At 46.4% G+C, this 26,610-nt stretch overlaps 1 protein-coding gene across 1 annotated transcript in view; it reads right to left on the minus strand.

The window, feature by feature from the left end:
* The window catches only part of TBX15 (T-box transcription factor 15), a 99,389-nt gene extending 73,335 nt beyond the window's left edge, over positions 1-26,054 (minus strand). The window contains exon 1 of the mRNA XM_024764912.1: positions 25,565-26,054. Within this exon, the coding sequence (XP_024620680.1) occupies positions 25,565-25,769 (205 nt within the window). The 5' untranslated portion in view covers positions 25,770-26,054. The remainder of the gene's footprint in view (positions 1-25,564) is intronic.
* Positions 26,055-26,610: the final 556 nt, after the last annotated feature.

Consider the following 26,610-nt stretch of genomic DNA (forward strand, 5'->3'; position numbering starts at 1 on the left):
TGAGCCATGGCCGCTGAGCCTGCGCGTCCGGAGCCTGTGCTCCGCAACGGGAGAGGCCGCAACAGTGAGAGGCCCGCGTACCACAAAAAAAAACCCAAAAAAACAAAACTTGAGTTAGGAGTCAATTTCTCCTCCTTGTTCAGACACCTGGAATATATTGCCTTTGGCTAAGCAGAGAGGCATGTTTCCTATGGCTTCCCAGAGAGGAAGCCCTTGGGGAAGACCAGATTCTCTGCATCCCTCCTGCACACCAAGAAAAGACCCAGCAACTCAGAGACTGGCAAGACAACCATAGTCCTGTAGGCTAGCTGAAGAGACCCCGAAGCAAGTCAAAACTTGAAGAGACAAAGAAAAACCAAGAAGAAGGCAAGGCAAGAGAGAGGAATGTCTGGCAGGAGCTGGTGGGTTTGAATGAGGCAAGATGGGGACCCCTGAGCTATTTTTGCCTCTGCTTTTGGCGGCCTCTCCTGCTTGCTGTGTTTATGGGCCTGACGTGACTTTCCACCCAAGCACACTTGCTAGGCTTGCATTGGAAAACTTGCCACCTTCCACACAGCTCAGGTTTCATCTGATTCATACCAGCAAGCTCTAGTTTCAAAAGCCCGATGCGTGTTTTTGCAACTGGATGGAAACAGTGATGCAAATCAGACCCAGAGAACACCTGCAGCTCTTCACCACACTGGTAACTTCGTCCTTGCCACCAGCTCCCCCATCTTCGGGGTAACTGACTCGGTGGCCCGATTCAACGCCCAACCTTCTCAAGGCATTGGTGTCCACAGCTGCCAACTTCCCAGGACCCCAGAAGAAGGAGCCGGCCCCCCAAAGCACCAAAGTTTACACAACAAGGTAGGGTGACCAGGAGGCCAGATTGGAGGTTGAAAGGAAGGGCTGCTGGCATACATGCCAGGGCAGGAGGCACAGGGCTGTAATTTATAGGACATGACACAGCTTCCCAAGCAGACTTGTGGGTGAACCGGCAGAGCTTCCCTCAGGATCAGGCCTTCGTGTTCCAAAGCTGAGCGGGTGTGAGGAAGTAGGGACAAGTGGCCACTCTGACTCAGTCATACCAAATTTCAGCTACTCATTGCTTGGAAGGGAGGAGGGAAGGCAGAAACCAAGACCTGGTCAACACAGAAGTGTTTGAGGTGCAGCTTAATCATCCTGGGCTTGGCCCAACCCATCCTTTTGTTGCGAGGGAGCAAAGATTTGTTACTGCTGCTGTCATGGACACTGGGCAGCCACAGCCAGAGACCCGCAGGAAGCAGTAGGAGGAGAGGCTGGGAACAGACGAAGGGGAGTGGCTGTGGTACTGGACTGTGGGTTCAGCAGGAGAGGGGTGACCGCACAGGAACTGGGAATTCATGCAAGGTCTTCCTTCATCCAGGCCCTGCTTCTGGGAAACCTGGTGGGACCCAGGAAACTAAAAATTGCTTCCTGGCTCCTTCCCAACCCAGGCTAGGTCAGGCATCCCTGCTCTGTGCTCTGTACACAGCACATAGCCTGTCAGAGCGCTCATCACCCTGCATTACATTTGTCTGTTTACATATCTGTCTCTTGGGAGCAGGGACGGTATGTATCCATCTTTCTGCCTTCCAGCACCTAGTAGCCTATCTGCCTAGGTTAATGCTTGGTGAACGAGTGAATGAACTACTGCTGTGATTAAAGTGTGACTCGTTCCCTGTACTGAAACCGCGGGGGTGCTGCTGTGTTGCAGGGCCGTCTCTACGTGTCCAGGGCACTAGCTGGGATAAGGCAGCCATCTCGGCTAGGACAAAGGAGCATCACTTGGGGCTTTCTCGTCACTGTCATGTGACTTCACCTATCCTGACTAAATTCTGACCTCCCCATTCTTATCTCTCCCCATTCCACACTTTATCATCTTATTTCCTACTATCACACAGCTCTTCCTAAGGCATAGCCCTGATGACAAAACATCTGCTAACATTAACTGATCACTAACTATGGATGCCTTTATGTAATTCTTATAACAGCCCTAAACAGATAAGGAAATTGAAGTCAAGAGGAATTAAGTAAGCTTGACTTGAGCAGTCAAGTTTTCAGAGCCAGTAAGGGACAAAACTCACAGTTCAAACCCACCTGAAACTTATAACCGCTATCCTCAAAATCTTGCAGGGGCTCTAAATAACTTACTCATTTATCCTTTTTGTCTAGATTTTAAAGTCCTTAGGGCAGAGACTATTCCTCACTCATCTACATGCTGTAAATGTTCAATAAGTAGTTGTTGAATTTAATTGAATGCACCATTTGTCTTAGGCCTCTTGTAAAAACAACCTGAAGAGCTTGTGCATGGGTCAAAGACGCAGAAGCACTGGGACTGAACAAGCAGCATGGATCATAACGGCTCACAGCCATTCTTTGGAGAAAGGTGGGAATAGTCATGTAGGAAGCATACTCTGGGTCCCCCTCCAGGCTTTTGCAGTGGTTCCAACTCTTTCTCCTACAGGAAGAGATAAACACCCTTCATGTATTTCCTCTCACCCCCAACTGCAAGGAAAACAGTAACACTAATTAGTTGTAACAGGGTGTTCATTTCACACAGTTCTCAGCAGGTTGCCCTGCTGTTCTTTGAAATGGTCTGGAAACAGCCTTGATTTTAAACATCTGAAGATAATTGAACCAAAGTTGCACCCAGAAACCCTGAGTGACATGCCTTTTATTCTCTCCCTCACTAACAAGAAATGTTTGCTGCCATTTCTTATTGACTCAACACCTTGAAAGCCTCCGGCACTGATGGCTTGCACCCCAGGATCCTAAAAGAATAAGTTAAAGTAACGATTGGTAATAAATGGAGGAGCAGGGAAGCCTGAGCGATTAAACAAAACCCTATGCCTGTTTAAAGGGAAGAAGGAATTGCCCTACAGCCCCATAAACTTAAGGTCTGTACCTTGAAAAAATAGGGAAGTTGTGGGGAGAGCTGAAAAGAATTTATGACAAGATCAATTTGCAAACATTTTTCAAAGACAAGGATATTAGTTAGCAAATATGGAAACATTTTCTAATACATTGTTGGCAAGTGGGTGGGAAAATAGGCTGTCACGTCTTGTGGGTGGGAGTGTAAATTACACAAACTTTTTTTGGAACGTCCATCAGAATTTTAAATGACATAACTTCAACTATACAACTCTACTTCTAGAATTTATTCTATAAATGCTATCACAAGAGTGCCCCCAAAGTAATCAAGGAGTTTTATTTATAGAAGCAAAAAAACTGAAAACAACCTAAAGGTCCATTAAAATAGTTTGGATAAAAACTATGATAGATCCACACAATGGAATACTATGGGACTTTTAAAACAGTGGGAAGGGGGGAACCTGTAAGTACGTCTATTTAACAATCTCCAGTATAACAGTTTGAAACTAACTTCATAAAGTCCAAAGTACTGTGTGTACTATGCCACATTCTATGTTTTAATTTGAAAGGTTTGTATATATACACAATTAAACATGTACATACACATCATACCTATATGATGCAAAACAAAGTAGTAACAGTGACTGATCCTGGAATGATAACCTAGGAGACTAGGGATGGGAGATTAATTTTCACTTTATGCTTTTCAGTGATTACTTTCTATCCTATCTGAATTTTTTTAATATGTGTACAAATTATTTGGGTCTTTTAAATTTGTAAGCAAAAGAGAAGAATAAGTAACAACTGTCACAACCTATAAAGGAACAGAATCTTGCAGGACAATTATGATCATCTAAGACACAGAGGTGGGCCTGGTACTTTAAGAGGAAAAGTACAAAACCTACCTTGTGATTTTGAGGCCTTGATTCAGTCTGTCAAGGAAAACCTGCACACCTACTTGCCAAGCTGACATTGATTTAACAGGTAGACAGGTAACCAGAGGCCCATCCCCAGAAGGAGGTACCTAATGGTCACTGTCACTCAGCAGGAATTTAACAAATAGTATAGAGCAGGTGCTCCTGGGCCTACTGGGCGGCAGCTGAGGAAACGTACAGGTAGACACTCTGGGCCCAGAAACCCTGGCTCCTCAAGAAGAGTGAAGGAAACCCTCTACATCGCTACCACGTGCCTACGAACCCAGCCCACGGACAGACCCCCGTAGAACCAGAGGAAAACCCACTGCACATTCAAAGGCCCTCAGACAGTAAAACAGTATTCTACCTGCGTCCAGCTCATCTTCCAACCCCCCACCCCATTTCCCAGGGTAAGGGAAGTGGGGGTACTGAGTCTGAGGGGAGGCTGTTAATGGGAAATCAACGGCTCCATCCCAGGGCTCTGCTCGTACCTGGCTGTGATCTTGGGCAATTTGTCTTCGTTCGTTTCCTCACCTCCAAAATAAGACGACTAGTAGCTCCATTTTGTGTGGTCTTGAGAGAATCAAATGAGATTATCATGATTCTCCTGCTCTGAGAAAACAAACTACCATACAACTATAAAATATTAGCAATATTACCCTGGTGATCTGTTGTGTGAAAAGCCAGCAACTTGACTGAATTGTCTAGCCATTTGGTTTAGTCAAAACAGTCAACCAGACAAACAAAACCCAAAGTTAAGATCAGTTCATTAATTGCCATGCAGATATATTATTCTATTATTATTATATCATTATGTATTAGTGCAAGGCAGGGGTGGTGTGAGGACTGGAGACACAGAGATAAAGAGAGATTCCTGACGTACAGGAAATGCCAGGTCTAGTCAAGGGGATATGTGAACAAATAACTGTACTCCAATATTGTCACTACCCTATTCTGTTAGAGGTGCAGGAGAGGTGCCACTGGAGAAAAACAAAAGGATTGACCCTGTGATACTTACAGAATCAACCTCCAAATACTGACTCACCAAACACCAAGGTATACAGACCAGTAACAATTGCTCACCAAATTACACATTTATTTGTTAAGGAATCTGCAAGTGATTCGGAGTAATTTTTGGTATCAGAATGTTAACCAACATATTTGTTTAATATTGTTTGGATTTAGTCAAGCATCTCATTGAATAATTTCAAAACTAAAGGACAAAAAAAATGACCCCATAATTGGTAGCCATTTCAGATCTCACAGTGGTAGGAACACTGGGTAAAAATTAAAGAAATGACCTGTAAGTAGCAGCGCTATTAGGCAATATTTCAATCAAGATAACTTCAAATAATATCTTTACCACCATCGTGCTCAGGGCTATGTTCTCCAGATGCCTGACAGACATAGCTGTATTCCATCAAAACAGCAGTTCACCCACCAATTCAGTGGATCCTGTCCATCAGTTAAGTGAAGGAGAGGGACAAATAGAAGATAAAATAGACAAAGCAGTTGTTTAAAGTCATGTAGACAAAAGAAATGGTTAACCAAATGTTTCACTTTCAAACATGTGTTATATTCAACTTGGTGTTTCATTCAGGTCTAAATATCATTCTAAGAGTTGCAACCGTTGGGCAGAGCTCCCTGAGTTAACCTGCATAAAATTAAATTTAATTCTAATTTAATTCACTTCCAGAATGGTATTCTGTTGCCAATGTTAAAACCCTGAAGGAGTCTCCTTTTCCATGACCTCTATAAAATAACAAGTCATAGTTGCCACAACCAGAAAAACATCCTGAGCCTCATTTGCCTAGGGAGTCTGTAATCAGATCTTACTTACTGCCCCACGTTATTTCAAGAGCCACAAGTCATTCCTATTAAAACAAAAAGTAATTTTCTGTCCTTGCTACAATAACGAATGTTCTCGGTTATGACATTTATTTGGGTGCTGGCAGAACTAGTACAATTGCTTTTAAAATACAGGGTCCAGAGCACTCATTTAAGATGCCAAACATGCACTAACCAGTCCCTTGTCTTCTAGGCATTACCAATGAAAAGATAGTGGCAGAGAACACTAGTTTCCATACCTGTTACCCATCAAAACCGACTATTCTAAAACACAGACTTCACCCCCTCATCCCCATCCAGATCTTCTGAAAGGAGTATTTGGATTGGGGCCCTAGAATCTATCCCAGTAAAGTACCCTTCAGGTACATTGGACAGTCAGCCCTAGTGCAGAACCTTGTTTAGTGTGTGGTGTCATGAAAAGAACCAAGTAGGCGGGCTTCCCTGGTGGTGCAGTGGTTGAGAGTCTGCCTGCCGATGCAGGGGACACGGGTTCGTGCCCCGGTCCGGGAGGATCCCACATGCCGCGGAGCGGCTGGGCCCGTGAGCCATGGCTGCTGAGCCTGCGCGTCCAGAGCCTGTGCTCCGTAACGGAAGAGGCCACAACAGTGAGAGGCCCGCGTACCGCAAAAAAAAAAAAAAAAAAGAAAGAAATTCCCTGAAAATAGACACTTTCATTTTCAGTTAGAAATACATTGGGGCTTCCCTGGTGGCACAGTTGTTAAGAATCCACCTCCCAGTGCAGGGGACGTGGGTTCGATCCCTGGTCAGGGAGCTAGACCCCACATGCATGCCGCAACTAAGAGTTTGCATACCACAACTAAGGAGTCTGCCAGCTGCAACTAAGGAGCACACGTGCTGCAACTAAGGAGCCAGTGAGCCACAACTAAGGAGCTCGCCTGCCACAACTAAGACTCAGCACAACCAAAAATTAAAAAAAAAAAAAAAAAAAATAAGTAAACAGTACTGCATGTTTAAAAAAAATCATGAAAAAAAACCAAAAAGAAATACACTGAATCTGTGAGCTTTGCAATGCAGAAGGTAAAATCCAAGTCATCAAGTATACAAAATGGGTCTATTTTCTTTTTTTTTTTTGCAGTACGTGGGCCTCTCACTGCTGTGGCCTCTCCCGTTGCGGAGCACAGGCTACGGACGCGCAGGCTCAGCGGTCATGGCTCACGGGCCCAGCCGCTCCGTGGCATGTGGGATCCTCCCGGACCGGGGCACGAACCCATGTCCCCTGCATCGGCAGGCGGACTCTCTCAACCACTGCGCCACCAGGGAAGCCCTGGGTCTATTTTCAAGGCCAAACAAAAAGTACAGAATCTGTTACAGGAAGATATGACTTACTTTTAGCAAATTTTGAATATGAAAATCTGGCATTACCAAAGTGATAGGAATTTGTCTTCATTTTATCAATGGATTTTTTTTTTGCCTTCATAGCATTTCACTCTCTGTCACCAAAAATAACAAACATTCTTTGCACATTGAAAAGTAAGTTTATCATCCAAAGATTCTATGTACACATTTGGTGAAAAGTGAGGTATAGCAGGACCTAGCAATAAGTCCCACTGGGTAAAATTAAACATAAATTTATTTACAGAGATTATTCAGATATTAGAAAAGTTGGTGCTGATAATATTTTGCACTTCAGCATCTGAAGACCCCAGCTGTCCTTCAGAGACAGGATACTTCATGACCGACAACTAGATCTTGGTGAGCTGTCATGTGCACCCCTCCTAAGTTTGAGTTCCTGGATCACATTCTCTTTCTAAAGAGGATTCAGAATACCTTAAGTTGGAATGGTGGACTCCCAAAAGACACCAGGACATTCAACACGTCCTATAATCTGTTGGCTATTAACATTTAGGGACCCACAAGCTCATCTTGAAGTATCCTCACAATTCAGGATCAAAGATATGCAATGAGAGAAAGACTCAGAGTCATCCTGCTGTTTACATATAAACTGTGGAGAAGCTCTCTTTTCCCACAACTTGGAGCTCAAGGCATCAACTCATCCCAGGTCTGTCAGCCTTCGTGTAATTTTGTCTCCCTTCTGCTGTGTTTAGAATTGAGCGATGGCTTGAAAGCCACCAGTCCTGCGGAACCCACAGTGATACTGGGCTGGTCCCAGCAGTCAGCCACCATCGTGGGCATGGTAACCAAGAGCCCAAACAAAGACAAGCTTGAAGAGCCTTTTCATCTAAAGTAAGTTCCAGCTACACACAGCAGTAAGGCAGAGCATAAAGAACGAAAGGAAATAGCAAAGTAAGGCTGTTTTTCTTCTTGACAATCTGAATCAGACCGCAGACAGTACTAAGGATTTTATATGTAATTTGACAGGTACCAAAAAGTACCTGGCACTTTGTATCTCAGTCCCTGACTCTTCTTTTATGACTGTGCTGGTTCTGAAAAGCATTCTCAGAGCTGCCACACATTCCTCAGCCCTCCATCTTCCTCAAAGATTACCTTGTGTTTCAGAGGGTTTTCTCTTTTTTCCTCCTGACAGCTCACCTTCTTTCCCATCATGGGGCTGAGCCCTGAGCTGGGACCTCCTGCCAGTTCACTCACATATTCCTACTGCTCATAGGAAGAAACAACCAGAAGAATTTCTATCATTCTGCTTCAGCTTAACACAACTCTACTTTCTCAGGCAAACTTGTGCAATCTGTCTTTCATTTGGAGATATTTTTGTACTTCTGTTTAACACTGGGGATTTTCAGATTGCCTTTTATTCTATTTCATTTTCTCCCTTGCTGGGCAGAAAACAGAGGCTGCCATGGACATAAGGCCTGAAACAAACAGGGTAAGATGAGGCAGAGTTATTCCCACAAACTAATTGTGCTTCCAAATGCTAATGCCTGGTCACGAGAGAGCTCTGAAATAGACTCCATGCAGACAGCATTCAGCAAATCCCAGCTACAAAAATGTCTTGTTAATGGGACAATTAGAGATTCTTTCCTTCTTAAAATCCAGTGGTCTTACCTCCATTAGAGATAGAGACTTCAGTGTATAGAGATATCAACTCACACGTGCAAGACCACATCTAGAGGCAACTGGCAAACACCTCATGCTGGGCCTCCAGGACCATCCGGAAGCCAAATCATTTGTAAAGTGGCTGTAGTGGTTACCATACCCCTCACTAAAGTTTGACAACTACCGATTCAGTTTAGCAAATGTTCATGAAGAGTTAACAGGGATTCGAAGAGGAGAGAGTCACAGTGCTCTGCAGGGTTTTCCAGTCTTACAAAACAAATATGCCCTCCAAAAAGCTAACACTCAAGGCAAAATGTGTTAAGTGTCATAAGAAAGGTACAAAGCATTGACTTTTACAGGCTTCTACTTTGTCCCTTCTTCTGTGACCAATTTTAAAGCATAGAGAAGATCGATCAAAAGCACTGTGAGAGCGTACGTGTGTGCATGGCCACAGAATCAAGAGAGACAGCCAAAGTCACTGCCTCCTTGGCTACAGACATCAATTGCCTGAGAGTCTACAGGTTAATCCAGTCTAATAGGACAACAAGAGGATAACATGTGTATATGCTGCCAAGAAAAGAAAGAACTAAATTCAAATTACTCTCCTGCTGGCAATGCAAAGTCTGCAGGGATTCTATGAAGCCAGAGGCAGGGCAGGAACCTTGCTCATAAATGGTCTAATCAGATTACTCAGTGAAGACCTCCCCTCAAGAGGAGCTTTATGAGGATGATGGCCAGTGGGGAACCTCTGTATTCTTACCATCTTGGCTTCACATTTGGTAGTTGCAGTTTACCTAGCTGAGACTCCCTTATTACTATAAAGTCACAGATGCACACTGGTACCATTTTGAGAGGAAATTACAAGAGAAGCCCCTAAAAGGGAGTTCCCAAGTGGGAAGCAGCCACATAGCACAGAGAGATCAGCTCGGTGCTTTGTGACCATCTAGAGGGATGGGATAGGGAGGGTGGGACGGAGATCCAAGAGGGAGGAGATATGGGGATACAGGTATATGTATAGCTGATTCACTTTATTATAAAGCAGAAAGTAACATACCATTGTAAAGCAATTATACTCCAATAAAGATGTTAACAAAATAAAATAACATGAACACAGAACCCAAAAAAAAGAGGAGTTCCCTATAGCAGACTCCAAGTGAAGAAAATGTTGGTGACGTCTGAGAACTTTCTTCCCTATGGCAATATCCAAATTGGATTTGAGCTCTGTATGGATATATGTGGTTTTCTTCTGAGGTCATCCTATGTTTGAATGTGTACATCATGCCAATTAAAATTATATATCAAATTATTCTTTTTCATCTTGGAATAATTCTGTTATATTAGGTGCTTAAGATGAGTCTTGAAAGTAGGATAAACTTTCTTCAAAAGAAATTTTAGGGAAGGAGAAGGAGAAAAGTACTAGAGACAGGAAGAGCAGGAGCAACTGCATGGAGGACGATAAAAGCCTCTGGGGGCTTCCCTGGTGGCACAGTGGTTGAGAGTCCGCCTGCCGATGCAGGGGACGCGGGTTCGTGCCCTGATCCGGGTAGATCCCACGTGCCGCGGAGTGGCTGGGCCCGTGAGCCATGGCCGCTGAGCCTGCGCGTCCGGAGCCTGTGCTCCGTAACGGGAGAGGCCACAGCAGTGAGAGGCCCGCGTACCGCAAAAAAAAAAAAAAAGAAAGAAAAAAAGTTAGCCTCTGTCCAAAGGAAATGCAGTATCCCAAAAGGAGGTCTGCACCCCATGTTTGTTGCAGTATTATTCACAACAGCTAAGATATAAAACACACTACGTGCACAGGGAACTATATTCAGTATCCTGTGATAAACCATAATGGAAAAGAACATGAAAAAGAATGTACGTATAACTAAATCACTTTGCTGTATAGTAGAAATTAACACAACATTGTATATCAACTATACTTCGATAAAATAAATTAAAAAATAAAAAATAAAATAAAGTGACCATCAATGGGTGGATAAAGAATGGATATATAAATATATATGCATACATATATGTGTATATATATAAGCGTGTGTATGTGTGTGTGTGAATATTATTCAGCCAGGAGAAGGAAAGAAATCCTACCATTTGCCACAATGTGAATGGACCTTGTGGGCATTACGCTGAGAGAAATAAGTCAGAGAAAGACAAATACTGTATGATCTTACCTATACGTGGTACTTCTAAAAGTTGAACTCATAGGAACAGAATAGAATGGTAGTTACTAGGGTGTGAGGTGGGGGAATTAAAGAGATGTTAGTCAAAGTATACAAACTTGCAGTTAGAAGATAATTGAGTTCTGGAGATCTAAAGTACAGCATTGTGATTATAGTCAACAAACTGTACTATATACCTTAAAGTTGCTGAGACCACAAAAGGTGGTAATCATATTTCAGTATATTAATGTATCAAATCAACACACTGTATACCTTAAACTTACACAATATGTATGTCAATTTTTTTTTTTAAGTCAGCCTGTGTAAAGGGAATTGGACAAGCAGTGGAGATAAGCTAAGAAGGGCAGGTTGGGACAACCCTATCTGACACTCACCGAAAGGTTTCTCATAAGAACACTGAAGAGTTTCTGAGTTCCAAAATTTACCAAAAATATCATTATAAGCATGGTAATACTGAGCACTTTCCATGGGCCTGGCACTGTGTCAAGCACTTTGCATTTGTTATCTCCTTAATTCTCACAACAGCTCTGCAGCAGGTATTCTTACCCTCATTTTACATGGACGCACCGGAGGCACAGAAGTCGGTCACTTGCCCGAGGTCACACAGCCAGAACCATGTGCAGGGGTCTGGTCTCCCCGACCCGCCCTCCATGCTCTTCACTGTTGCGCAAGGCTGCCTCTTTGGCCTCCACCTGTTGTCTTAGTTTCCCACACCAGCCAGTTTCTTCTGCTTCTAGGATATGAAGGACCGTCTGCTTTCTTTAGAATTTCATACTCATTCCCCAACAGAGGCCATCCAAGGCAACACAGGGTTGGTACCCAGCTGGCAAGATGATGGACCAAAAATTATCCTCAAAATTTAGGAAAGACGCTGGATGAGAACACCTCAAAATCTACCTATACACATGCCCCCAAACTGCCCTTGCGTTAAAGCCAGATCTGTCATTCTCAACACTCACCAGCGATGAGCCACGCAGCTGTGGAGGCCTAACAGACAGGCAGGAAAACAGGCAAAGAAAGAGAAGAATGTAGTCAAGCCCCAAAGAAAAAATGTTAACATCCGGAACAAACTCACCCACACAGGCTGGGGAACCGTTACACTGAGCTCTCCATAACATCCCCCAGGCACCGTCCCGCCCAGCCCTCCCTACACACACGCGCGCACTCACACACGGATACACACACACTCTCCAGGGCTTGGTTTACTATTTGCTCACCCGCACAGCAGTCAGGTTGTCCTGTGTCTGTAGGAAGTGCCTTCTGCGGTACCTACCACCCAGTCAGGATATCACAGAGATGCCTTAAATCTCTGTGATGTCACAGTCTAATCTGGGTAACGCACAGTTGCAGCAGATGGGATCTAATGTTCCCAGGACTAATGCTGGTCATACAACCAGTGCTCTGAACACTAAAGGAACATTGAACTGGCCAAGGCCTGGCTGGTTTCATATCTTGCAGCAGTTCTAAATGGACAGATCTCATGGATGAGATCCAGTAAATCACCCAAGATTGCAGCATTCATCTCATCCTCTGTCACACTCTACACTTCAAGAGTTTGGCTCCACATGGGTTCCTCGAGAAAGGAAATGGGCCCAGAGATTCATATGCTTCTGTTGCTGCAAGAACATATCAAATCCCACCAGTCGCTGCCTGCCCCGAGTGAGGTGGGCAATAGGAGAAAGTAAAGCTTTAAAACAGAGATTGACTTTACATCTTTCTCTTTTTAGCTTCTAAAAGCCATTTTTCTATCACTGTGTACACCAGACAAGGATATGATAGACCTTACAGTTAAACAGCAAAGAAATACAGTAATACTAAAGCCCACACACTGAAAGTGGGGGTCGAGGTGGGGGTAGCTTTTCTACAAATCCCTGTTGGAGGCATGAGACTTCCTAAGTGGGGAAGGTTACTCAGAGTGGAGGAGAGGGTGGGAAATGATGGAAAGACAGTGAACAGGTCCACCAAAAACTTGAAACCCATTGTTAATTTCCCTGAAACTCACTGCTGAGATCACAACCACTTAAAGTGGGTCAGAAGAGTAAAGGAGCTCAGAGTGTAAGTGTTTATCGGAATGAGAGATTTCTGCAAATCACTGATCCCATACGGAACTAGGCTGCTCTAATAGAGCTGTTATGAAATAAATGAATCAGAGCAGTCACTCAGAGGTTAAAGTTAAAGCCATGACTCTGAGAGTCAGTGTACTTGCTGTGGGTCCTCAAGGCAGTTTCCTAATCCTTAGGCATTAGAAAGAAGCCACTGTGGAAATCAGAATCTCCTCCTTTGTAAATTCAATCCACGGCAAAGGGATTTCAGCTGAGATTGCTGAGTTCGAAAAAATCAGCAGTACTTAGAAATGCACGAATTGCTCCTCACTGCAACTGATACGTTCCTAAGCTGTTCCATTTTGAATCAATTACCAGTAAGATGCCATCCATCCCGTTGTGAATGGAGAAGGGAATGGGTAAAACAGAGCAGTTAAAGTTTCCCCTTTATTTCACTGCATGAGGGGGATTTAGGATGAGGAGGCTTTAGATCAAAATCAATATTTCAGACACTAAGATTTCTGTGCATTAAACTCAAAGAAAAGCAAGTCACATTGGGAAGGCTGCACTCGCCCCGTTCCAAAAACCATGGTGTAGAAACGCAACCCTGTGATCACTGTCACAGCGGCTTCTACCAGCAGGTATGAAGAAGGCACCTTAGAGCTAGAAGGACTAACAACCATAGGAAAGAAAGAGACCCAGAAACTATAAATGAGCTCTCTCTCATTTATGATTTAAGAATTGGTTTGGGGGGACAGCATGGAGAGCAAGCATAAATTTCCATCTACGAAAGTTCACAGTTCTCTCCATAGCACTAAAGAGTCATCCGCAGCAGGGAGCAGTACAGTCTAGTGGTTGAGACGTTGACTCTGGAGCCACATGGAGCTGGGTTTAAATTCTGGCCACACCAGCTAAAGTGAACTGGAGTTGTGTGTCTGTGGGCAAGTTATTTGAGTCTCAATATCCTCATGTGTAAATGGGGAAACAATTACCTCCCTTGAAGGACTATTGGGTGCATACAATGAAAGAATATAAGACCATCAGCACAGCGCCTGGTACCCTCTAGCCATGAAAGCTCTTATGGTTAGCAGCTGTGGGGACACTGAGATAATATGATGCTTGTAAGATTGGAAGTATGGAAACATCTGATAAAATGTGGAGCAGAGAGTCTATTTTGAAGACTGAGACCTGCCTTCCAGCCAGGACAAAGCAGCTCCCTCCTCTGAATGGCCAGGCAGGACCTGAGTGCTACTGGTGAAGGGCCCTGGGCTCCTAGAAGGAGGGAGGGCTTGGGAGAGATCCTTTCTCTGTTCCTCTTCCCTGGGAATGCACCTTCGCCCTCTGTGGTGGAGAATCAATATAAACAAAGTCTAGGGTGTGACTATTTAAAAAAAAAAAAAGTAAATGATCAAATCCAGCCTTCCGTTTTCTGGAAGGAAGAAAACGGTGCAAAACTGTGCAGCCAGATGTGAGTTCTAACAGAATGGCTGGAGCTTCTGCTGTTTCCCTGGAAAAAGACTTCCCAGTGTCTTCTTCCCGAACAGTCAGCTTGGTTATAGGTTTTCCGTTCATTTCGTCCCTTCCCCTCCACCTCCGTTTCTTTGAACTCAACCAAGGGCACCTAAAAGTCCTTCACTGCAGCCTCAGCTAATCGGTGCAACTGGCTTATTTTGCCCAGAATCCTGGGGGGTCCGTCAGAATACAGGCTTTACAAACAAAGCCTTAGGAAAATGAATGTTCTTTATTTCCTATACGATAAAACCTGAATTTGGGGGGATTTCTAGGCTCCAAAAACTAACCAAAGAGAAACACGCTCATGTTATTCCACTTTCCTGCATCCAGAAAGGCCCCTCTGTCTGCTGCCAGAGCTGAGTTCCTGAAGAGCTGGTAAAGCTGAGGCTCCGCAGCCCCACCCTCTGCCCACCCCCTCTTCCTACCATACGCCAGGGGGCTGACCCCCACCCTTGGAAGCCCTCTCCGCCTCCCTTCAGTGCTCACTCAGGTGCTGGCTTTTTGCCTCATGGGACCCTAAATAGCAACGGCTTTCAAAGTTTAATTTGATTTGATTAAGCCATGCCTGCTTCAAAGCCTGTACTCTGTTTCCAGCCACACGCTATACACCAAGTACGGATCCCACTCCAAGTCCCCAACATGCCATTTAAAGCAAAAAACTGGGGCAGAGGGGCGGTGGCTACAATAGATTACGATTTGCAACAATTTCTTATTTAAACTGGTCACTAAGGTAAGTAATCACCGTCAATTCAATTGATAGGAATAACAGGCACCGCGCTAAATCCTTTGTTGCTTCAACACGCGCTATCTCATTTAATCCTCACAAACACCTGTTATTACCAATGCAGAAACTGGGGTTGACAGAGATTAAGTAACTTGCCCAAGGTCATACAACTAGCAAGTGTTGGAAGCAGGGCTCAGACACAAGCTGTTTAACCCCAGAAACCTGAGTTTTTAACCATTCTACAATCCATTCATTGTAACAAATAGTAATGATAATAGGAGTAATTATCTCATTAGAGTGCTCTGGAAAATCATACATATATATACAATTGTTATATATTATTATTTGGAATATATATATATAATTGTTACATATTACATTTGGAATCTATGTATATATATAAAACAGCACAGTGGCTGGTACATAGTGTTCAATAAATTTGTTTTCATTGTTCTTGTTCTGTTATCATTATCATTATACTTTTATCATTTACTAAGTATTTCCTCTGTGTCAGCCACTTGTGTCAGGCTCTAGAGATACAAAAGCAATGAAGACAACATCCCTGCCCCACAGCAGTTTATAGGGCAGTAGTGAGAGAGGATGACCAGTAAATCTACAAGCTCCATGATGACAGAGGTCTGCACAGGGGCTGGGGCTGCAGAGAATGGGGCATCAACTGAGAGTGGAGAACTGTCACTGGGGTTTGAAGCCCAGCTGTACCAGTCTGTAAGGAAATAAGGTCCCACAAGACAGAAACATGAGAAACCCTCTTAGGTGTGTCCTGGGCCCAGTTTTTTGTCTGACCCTGCCCTCAAGTTCAGCAGCTATGAATAGAGAGGTCTTGAACGCTAAGCTGTCTTCTGATCTATCTTGTTGACAAGCGTTTTGCCTGTTACTAAGTCATCCTTTTAGCATTCTCACAACTCTGCCAGATCAAGATCTCGGCTTAGCAGACTGGACATGGAAAATAGTTACTAGTGCTTTCCATTAGGCTCAAATAGAAATGAGGGGCAACTGATTTGGGGGGGATGGAGGCAGGTGGGAAGGGCGGTCCACCAATTCAGTTTACCAGTGATGAAGTTTTTCTCATTCTTCATTTTTCAAATCCATAGAGTTTTTCCAGCTATTTCTGAGAATGGCACAAAAAAATGTTCAAAGCATAAATAACTTATATTTCCTTTAAATTCACTAATGCCATAGAACTCTTTTAGTAGGAGGGTCCTGGGCATTCACACAAACAATAGATTACATCAGACACAAAAGACTAGAAATCACTGATCCAGGACTTCTGAACATGTGATATTAATCTAAAAACTTTTCAAGAGCTTTATGGAAGCTCTTAATTCTAGCTGTAAAAATCTTTTTTTTTTTTTTGGCCTTGTGTTGCTATTACTGTTACTTTCTACAACTGCAGTAAAACTTCCCTCATTCAAACAAAGTAAGGGATGAGTCAAGTGATAGCCACAGTGCATCAGGAGATTTTTTTTTTACGATAACAAGATCACAGAATCTTATAGCTAATGGGCTTCAGGTGTTATTTAAGCCTCTCTTGCATCTCACAAGCCAGGAACTAAGGCCTCATCAGTTACTATAAAACAACTTTAAAACATTTTTTTCAACATTTATATGTCCTCCTTCAAAACAAATATCCCTGGTTCCAACATTAATGACAAAACTAGCACTAGAATCTAGGTCTAATTTAAGCGAGTATAGCCCTCTTCCTACTTTAATACATGGATATAATCTAGAATCCGAGGGCCTGTGTTGAAAGCTTTGTAGTATAGTGAAGGCTCATAGATATCCACATAAGCAATTAAGGCTTCTGAAACGTTTTACAATTCAGTATTCCTCTGCAAGCTTGCATATACGATTAATTTTCTAAGCCCTTTTTTTCCTATATAGCATATAGGTATATAGATATATATATACACCTAGCCCCTCCCCAGCTTTGCTGCAAACAAATAAAGAAATCAAAGTATTAGACTTCTGAATTAAGGAAGACTTGTCATATCCAGGGAAAGCATTGCTGCGTTCACAATCATTTATTGGCCCAAGTGCTTGCCTCTCCCCACTGTGAAAAGCAAGTATTTATTTTTCAGAAGCAAAAACATAAGGCCTGAACCACCCAAGTCACCTAACCCCTAGGTTAAAATTCTGGGCCCTTGGGGCCTGGTGTGATTGATGCTTTGGAGCCAGGATGCCTCGAGGCGGGACTTCCCTCTCAGCTAACGCTGAGCTCTTGAAGGGAAGCCGTCTGGCCGGCTTCTTACAGAATATAGTCATTTCTCAATCTGCTTGGTAAAGATGGGTGGTTTCTTTGTTTTTTTTTTTAAGAAAAGAATTACTTCATTGTTTTAAATCTCCAATAACAATGCAAAGAACAATTGTCTGCTGTCCCTTTGTCTCGGTGGGCAATGCCGGGTTTCTGGGAGGGGGACATCTCTGCGGTTATGAGCCCTACACACTCAGGGATCATGTGTGTCTCGAACCGACAAAATGACCTTCCTTTTTAATGGACTGCCTGTGATATTGACTGACCCTAGAATTACCCATTTGGGAATGGTTAGAGATTAAAAATCCTACAAGCCGAGAGATTCTTGGTTTCTAATTGCTAATGTTTGAAGTGAGTTTGATTCCTCAAAAATGTGTTCAGCCTGTTAAAAGCAAAAGCTCAAACTCCCCTCTGGGCGCGAGGTGTAAGATCCTTGGGTGCTGTCTGATTTGAGGTTGGTTTGGGGTTTTATTCCCCTGATTTTTTTTTTGTGGGAGGGGGGACGGCAATCTTTCACCAAAGCCTTCCTGATTAGCCCCATAGTCCCCGCATTTCTCCAGGATGTAAACAGAGCTGAGAAAAGCACCCACCATCCCTCAGGATGCCGGCACTGGTTTCAAAGGCCCCGCGCTAACCCCGGGCCCACGCGGCCCTGCGGATCGGCCAGGCGGAGCCCCGAGCGCCGGAGCAGGAACGCGAGCCGCTCTCCCCGAGGCCCGGCCGCCGCTCTCGCCCGGCTAGGCGGCCGAGACCCGAGCGAAGGAAGGAAAACGGGCAGCCCTAGCCGCGGCCCAATTCGCCGACTAGTGAAGGTCACCCGAGCGGCCCTGGTTTCCCAGGGATGGTTTCACGAAAAGAGATGCAATCCCAATGCCTTCCTCGGTGAAACGTCATCTGAAATTTTTTTAAGGGGGTGAAAAAATGAGCTGCTAACGTGTGTGTAGGAGGTTGGAGGAGGGGACCAGGTCGGGGTGAGGGGAAGTGAGGAGGGAGGGGAAATACAGGGGAGCGAACTGCACTGCGAGCCCTTATCTGGGGCTTTGACATCACGTTCTGGGCTGTGGGACAGTAAAGGAAAGGTAGGGGGTGTTCGGGGTCAGAATTTCGGTTCACCCGGTGGAGAACTAGGCGTTAAAACTCTAAGGATCCGTCTAGGTGTGTAATGACCTCCAGTGATCCTTGTAAAGGGAACCCTACTGTTATCTGTAGCATTTTGGTTTTTAAACGAAGGCTATATTAGGAGATTAGTTCTGCAGTCCACAATTAGGGGTTGGTGTTTTGTTTGCTGTAATCCTCTAAAGTGTGTGGCAATTTGGAAACAGCTAATTTGAACCTCAGCAACTATATTGTAGAAAATATAAGAGGACAAATAGGGAAAAGATGTTGAATATATTTCCTACCTTCTTAAATTATTTCCCCCAAATCACACTGTTTCTCTCACTGTTTCTATTATTAATTATTATCCAGATTCCTCTTAGTTGTTCCGTTAGCTCTCTTCATGGAAGAACATGAAATTACTCTTCAGAATACAAGGCAGCTTCTGTCCATCCAAAATGAAGATGGCATTATTCACAAAATTAAAAGCCAAATTTAGAAAAATGTCCACTCTCCTCCTTCTTTTAAATTGCATCTGCCGTCTCATTTTCTGCTGTTTTCTCGTAGGCTTTAGTCAAAATCATCAATTAATTTGAGAGTTAAATAAAAACACCAATAACTAGAAGTTTCAGGTCTGGGGATACTCTTGAATTGTCAAAGGATACCTAGAGATGACAAAATTTCTCGCCCCCCAGATTTTAGGTGTTCTCAATTTGTTAAACTGGCTCCACACACACACACACAGAAAGCAATTTATTTTCTCTGCAACTTAATCTATGTCTCATTCAGAACTTAAAGTTCACACATAAATTTGTGTATAAAACACATACACTTGTGTAAATACTTTTTAAATATCCTGTATATACTTATGTATAAAGGGCAGAACTAGACATTGGCTGAACTTAAAAGTACAGAATAAAAAGTAGTGATTACAAGGCCTATTTTCACCTCCGGGGTCAAAAGCTCATCATCAGTTTGTAGTCAGCAAAAAACGTCCTGCCCTGTCTCAAAGTGAAGCCATTAATGGCAGAGAATAAATGTTGATTTGTCGTCACCAGTTGCTTTAATTCCCCACCTCTTCCCATTTCACCTCCGGTCCTCCCTACTGAGTCTCATTTTCCACCCTGACACTTAGAGTGAGGGCCTCACTTAAATTAACTAATAATTATCCTTGCCCAAAGAAGTGTAAACAGACCTTAATTGCAAAATTTGCTAATTGCTGTTCCCAGTACAGACCCCTGAGTATCTCAGTCATGCACATATAAAATTCAAAGCTCACTAGAAACCAGAAAAGGCAAAGCAAAAATAAACCATAGGGATGAGAGAAAGAAGGGGGAAAGATTCCATGTTCCACCAGCTCCCTACTTTCCGCTGTGGAAAAATATCCCAAAAGGTTAAAACTAGAAAACCACTTAAATATTCTCCCCATGCTTAACTACTTTATCTTTTGGGAGTTAGAAAGCAATAACCAGCTACACCCCCAGAATAATCATTGGACAGATTTCTGCATTTCCAAAAAGGAAAGTGAAATGCCAATCTGCTCTTTATCCCTGTGGAATTTGCACGGTTCAGCCTGGCTTTTTTTTTTTTTTTTTAATCTACAGTCACCTAGAGAAGAAACTCCCAGATTTCAGAAGTAATCATTTTTCTCCCAGGTGTGAGAAATAAACTTCTACTAGAGTCCATAATAAGAATCTCAAAAAAAAAGTGCTCTCATCTTATTAATATTATAATTTTGGCAATAGAGAAAAGGATTGTCACAGACCTGGAATATTTCACTCCTTAATACTAGCAATGCCCTTGGAGAGGCTTAGACGAACAAAATAGTTGTCTTCTGAGCCAAAATGTATTTGTCCCTCCCTCTTTGTGGCGCAATATGAAGGATTAATGATGAGGGACTTGCTTCCATTAAACTCTCATCCACACAAGGAAATTATACAAATAAACGGGGGAACACAAACCACCAACACCCAATCATTTTAGTATTGGGTCCCAGGTTAGGCATTTCATACCATGCTTCACTTATTCCTCACGTGCCGAGTATATGAACTAAATATGTTAAACAAATTTTCTTTAATAATTAAAAGATGTTCATGATACCATTTGAAGTAATGGAGTGGCGGTGCACAGGAAAACGGCAGCGGGTATGCGTCAATATAATTTCAATCCGAGCCCCACCATAAGAAATTTAATTCCCCCTTCCTCCTGCATGAACGTCACCTCGTAAACTTTTCTTTCTGGAAGTTTTATCTATAAAATCAGGAAACCTAAAGTGGCTAGCTCTGAAACCAAATAAAGTATTCAATAAGAAAGAGCGTTGGGTGGGGCGTAGAAGACGCGAATTCAGAATCGCTGCTCACCGAGGCTGGAAGCTGATCTGTCCAGGAAAGCCTTCGCCGGCCTTTAGGCTTGTGCTCTTCGGAATGGTCTCCGAGGGGTAGAGGTGGCCGTGAAGCCAGCCGGGCAAAGGGGCAGCCCTGCACCGAGTAGCGAATAAACGAGAGCAACCCGTCCCACCCGCGCGCGCGCGCGCGCCTTCCACACGCTTCACGTGGGTTTCTGAACCCCCCGGGGGAGGTGGAGGGGGGTATGGGGACGACCTGCAGAGGAGCAAACCACAGCCCACTCCATTTCTTCCAACACAGTCCAAACTCTGGGCACCTGGGTTTTCCGCATTCCCTGTCCTCCCCACTGCCCTCGAGCAGTTTGCTCCATCTATGGGACAGAATGGGTTGGAATTATCTCCTTTTTCCGAGTGGCTTCTATCGTGCCACCACTCCAGGACCGGAGCTTTACGCAGAATGTCTCCATAACCCTCCCCACCGCGCGGGGGACATTGTGGCGCGCTCTCCCAGCCCCGTACATCCAGAAGGCACTAATTTAGCCACTGTGGGAGCAGAGCGCGAAAAAGGCATTTGGCAGTCATGCCCCAGCAAACCACCATCCTTAACTGGCCTACAACGAATTCAGATCTTGCCTACCCCTTCACTCCCTTTCAGAATCGTGACACAAGGTCACTGACCAAAGAGGCAGCCACCGCGGAAGGCCGTTTTGACCTGGCAACCGGGAGGTTTGGGCACGTTCATCAGGTCCTACACTTGGCTTATTCGCAGGGCGCAGACCCGACACTTCGAGGCCTGCATCGGTGCCGGAACGCACGCACCGCCGAGGAGCCGGAGTTCTACCCGAGAAAGACCCTTGGCGTCTTGCCCAGAGCGCCGCATACCCATACACTGCGGTCCACGCCCCAGCCTGTGCCCTGGCTGGTGCTTGCCTCGCACAAGTACGTTCTCCCCACTGGCTTCAAACTCATCGCCTTTTCTCCATTACTTAAACATCAGTGAAGAGTCACTTCTTCCGTTTTGACCCTAATGTTCCCGTGTTGGGGGGTTGGGAGTGGGTAGAGGGGTGATGTCAGGATTAAAATCTTGGAGTTCTACTCTGAGCAAACAAGCCGTAAACCGGCAGATTAATTCCTGTGACCGGTTGGTCTCGCTAGCTCGAAGGAAGCAAGTGCCTGGGGCACTGCGAGGAATTTTCTTGTCTCATTTCACTAGGGGTTGCGCAGCCGGGTGCCTGGGAGAAGGCGAGCGCCTGACGTGTGTGCACGTGTGCGCGGAGTGCGTATCTCCCTCGCGTTATTGTGTGTGCCTGCTTTGTGTGCCCACCCGCGTGCGTCGCCACCTCCTTAGGCCGCCGAGCGCCTTGGCTGCGAAGCTCAGGCCCGCGGGCTCCGGAGGGGGAAATCCCATCGCAGACGGTTTAAATCATTTTTCTCCGCGGGGGATCGGGCCTCGGCCGCACTCGGCTGTGGGTTTGGGCGGGAAAGACCCAAACCCGAGCTGGGGAAGCCGGGTGGAGCCGGGGCTGCGGTCCGAGCGCAGATGGCGCCGCCGCGTGCCTGAAATATACTTCCAAGGCCGCAGCCGGAGCAGCTGTTCCCAGCGATCCTTGCTCGAAAGTTTCCATCGTTGCTGCTGTGTGAGAGGCGGGGGCAAGCCGACCCGAGAGCCAGAGACCGGTTTTGAGACCCTCCGCAGACCGCAGAGGCTGAGTGCTGGCGGCTTCTCCAAATGACTGGAGCGCTGGCCCGGGTGTAAAAATGACGGTACCTTACAGGCCCTGCTCAGGGCCTTCTCCAAGGCCCGGAGGGCCTCAGGGTTTTTTGGGCCCACCAGGCTCGGTGGAAATCTTTGAAATACATACTGTGTGTCCTCTGATGTGTGAGGGCCTACAGCAAGCAGGCCAGGCTGGTCCCCCCGCTTATGCAGGTTGGTGCCCCAGGCTGCGGGCGCTCGGCGCCAACTAAAGCCAGCTCTGTCCGGACGTCGAAAGGAAAACGGGCTGTGAAAAAGCAAAAAGCCACGTCTTTGAAAAAAACTTAAGCATTAAAATCGGACCCTTCGGTTGTCTGAGGATCCCGGAATTTTGAGGGAGGGCTGAAAACGATGGTACCAGTCAGGGCGGGTATGGTGAGAATGATAAATATGGCTGCTCTAAGGCGGGTGGCCTGTGTATGTGTGTGTTTGTTTAATCCTTCCCCAACCCCTTGGCAATATTCTTTTTGTCGCTGTGGGCTTTTTTCTGTTCCTGACTTCTTTTCGGCCTAGGGCCGGCGAGCCACGCAGTGGGTCCAGCCCCCTCTTCTCCTAATCGGGAGAAGAAAGTTTAATGATAATTGCGAGGCCCAGCCGGCTAGAGACTCGGCCCTGGGCTTAATGGAGTCGCCCGCGCCCCCTTTCCCGCCTCCAACACCATGCACACACCATTAAATGTGGCTCTGCCTTTATATTTGTTAGGGCGCTGTATTAAAGACAAAAAGAAAGGCCTATAGGGAACTCCAAGCCCCGGCGTGCCTTCTACTACCCCGCTCAAAGCCCAAAGCTCTGTCTGCTCCACTCTCCTGACTGCCAAGTCTCCACATCAGAGCACGCTTTTTCTGAAAGATATTTTTTCATCCTACATCCTGTTCGTCCTGTTCAAAAGAAAGTCTTGGCCACTACGGGAACTCCAACTTGGAGATCCCCTCGGCCCACGACGGGACCGGCCCAGCTGCACGCAGCCTGGCTCCGCAGAGGGCCCACGAGTGCTTTTGACTTCCAGCTTCTTCCTCCTACCAGACCTTTGCCCCACAAACATATTTCGTTTTCTCTAACCCAAACGCCCATCTTTTTCTTTAAAAAAAAAAAAAGTGACAAAGGTAATGAGAACTGGTCAACTGACCTCTCTATTATGTAAAGTTCTATGTTAGGTCCTCACCCCCTACCCCCATCCCGCGGGAGCCAGGAAAGAGCATTCTGGATGCCAGGTTCTCGTGTTCACATCCCTGGACTGGTCTCTCCTTGTCCCCAATCCTCATTTTTTTCTCCCCATTATTTTCTGAGAAGGACGGCGGAAAGAAAACTGCCAGTTGAGTCTCATTATGATCCCATATGTTGGTCCTTTTGAACATAAGACCCTACACGGGCTCCTTACGACCTGTACCCCCCTCCCAGGGAAAAGTACCCGTGGACAGGACAGGGCGTCTGCCATACTCAGTTAGATAACTTCTGCCTTTTCCACCAGCGGGAAGATAAAATAAACTACATTGCCAATCGTGAGTTGTCATAAGGCCTGAGAAAACTTCCACTAAACTGTGTGAAGGCCCAAACGAGATTCTGACAACAAATAAGTACGGTGAGGAAATAGGGTCTGGCCAGAGATGGGAAACACACATTAGCCATGCGTTCCTTTCTGGATTGCCCACACAGGGGTCCGCGTGGACAGGCACCCGCATCCAAATACAACGAAAGGCTTGAGCAGACGAAATAAATCTCCTTTTAATTTTCTTTTCATCGACTAATAAAAATAATTCCCCAGCACGAAACCCAAATACCGTAACCGGCCGCAAGAACACGGAGAATTCATCAAACTCTGTCTCTGCAGGTCACCCGCTAATCGCGTTATTATTAGCCTCAGGAGCATGGAAATTGAACTGTCACTGCCGAAAGAGAAAATGTAAGCGACAGCTGTCTCTCCTTGGGTCGGCCAGCTTTCCAGCCCCCAAGCTCCTGGGCCCCAAGCTGGGTCCCCAAGCTCCTGGGCCTGCGGCCAGCCCCATCCCTTTGCGAGCAGCCCTTCCCTTCCGACTTGCCGGCGCTCTGACCCAAATCTACTCTCCAGCCCTAGCTGGTCAGCAGGAGCACCTCCAGAAAAGTTTTAGAAATCCTGTACGGAAACTTTCTGAAGCGCTAAACTAAGCCGCTGCGAGCGTTGAGTGTGTGCGCGCTCGCGCGCGCGCGCGCGCGCGCGGGCAAAATTCTTCCGACAACAGCTGTTCCCCCTGTGTTTTGCACAGTTGAAATCTTGGCACTTAATACAAAACGTTGTTTTCCCCCCTTCCTAGGGTTCTGTTAAAGTATTGATGTAGACACCCGCCCGCTGTTTTACGTGTTGTGTGTATATAACGTGCATAGAAGGCGCACAGATCCGAGACACGTTGCTGCACTGATCCCCACAAATACGCAGAGATGTGGGCCCTGAAGAGGGGCCCAGGGCGCAGGGTAAGCGGGCTAAAATCCATTCCTCTTTCCACAAATGCCAACGAAGCAGAAATATAATTATGCTCCCTCGTCACGGGCATTAGGAGAAACACAACTTGAGTCCCAGAAAAGTTGGTGTGGAAAGGGAAAGGACAGAGGTTGAAGGCTAAATGGGACAAACTGGGCAATTCCCACAGGGGTGTCGGACCGAGAACTCCGTGCCAGTCCTCGGACCTCTCAGAAGTGAGTCCCAGCTCCTCTCCGCTCCCGCCATTGCCTTGCATCGGCGCCCCTCTTAACCCCAGGGGCCTGCAGCCCCAGCAGCTGCGGGCACCGTGAACACTGCATTCTGCTCCCAGAAGGAGAAGGGGATGCGAGCAAGAAGGCCTCCCGGCTTGAGGTTGGCGACGAAACTGCAAGGCTCAGGCCAGTTTCCCCAAATTGGTTCCGGCGAATTTGGGGAAGGCTCAAGGCATTTGCGCAAAGAAAAAGAAACCCGGGTTGGAGCAAGACGTCGTCACCGCCAGGGCCTTCCTCTTCGCCACTCTCCCCGCCCGCTGGCCGCCCGGCGTCCCTTCTCCGCCCGCCTCCCGTGTTCTGGCCCTACGCACTCACCCGGGTGAGGCTCCAGGCCGTGCGCGGCCGCGTCCTCCGTGTCTCCAAGTGGGCCCGCGGGGCTCAGCGCCTCCATGGACAGGTCCAGCCCCTTCTCCTCCCAGTCTCTCAGCTTCCGCTTTTTATTTGAGCCGATCAAGGCTTCAACGGAGAAGGCATGTGCTCGCGAGCTCAGGGCGACTGCAGATCTTCTCCTTTCACTCATCTTAGCCGCCCGCACCCCGGCCCCCGCTCGTCCCCGCTACACAGGGAGCAGCCCGAGCCCTCACGCTCCGAGCGCCCGCCGGGCCGGGCCCGGGAGAGGCGGCAGCGAGGCGGCCGAGACTGAGGCGGCGGCTTTGCGGGTCCTCGGCACCCTCCCTCTGCGCCCTCCGCCGCCGGCTCGGACCGACGTCCCTGGCTGCCCCAGCCCCTAGGAACGAGCGCCCCGAGCGCTACCCGCTCGCTGCATGAGCGCCCTAGTCCTGCTTCCCACCCACCCGGGCAGGCGCTCACAGGCTGTGCAGACTGGACTTCATCTTTTTTTTATTCTCTCTCCCTCCTCCCTCTCCCTTTCTCTCCTCCCTCTCCCTCTTCCTCCCGTGGTCTTCCCGTCCTTCCTCTGATCCAAACTTCTGGGAAACCTTTTTTTCTAAATTCCTCCCTTCTCGAGGAGCTGGGGGCAGGCGGTGCGCTCCTGTCCGAGGGGCGAGGGAGAGGGAGGGGGGAGGAAGAGAAAGACTGAGGGGAAAAAAAAAAGCCCCCGACCAATGGCGAAGAGGGAACAGGAGAAACCCTGAGAGCGCCGGCCAATGAGAGGAGGGGAGAGACTGAGGCTCGGGCCAAGGCTCCGCGCGGATTGTCCCCGGGATGTTCCTGGGCCGACTTTAACTCCTGGCTTCCCAGTCCCCCACGGTTCCTCATGGGGCGGGGGGGTGGGGGGGAAGGGAGGGGAGCTGAAAGTCGAGGTCTGATCTGTGCCGTTACAAACTCCTGCAAGTCCCACATCCATACCTTTTCCTCCCAAATCTGCTAGGTCTCACAGACGCTGCAAGCGCAGAGTCATT

This window comes from Neophocaena asiaeorientalis, unplaced genomic scaffold (genome assembly GCF_003031525.2).
Source record: "Neophocaena asiaeorientalis asiaeorientalis breed wild unplaced genomic scaffold, Neophocaena_asiaeorientalis_V1.1 scaffold62, whole genome shotgun sequence".
Lineage (NCBI taxonomy): Eukaryota > Metazoa > Chordata > Mammalia > Artiodactyla > Phocoenidae > Neophocaena > Neophocaena asiaeorientalis.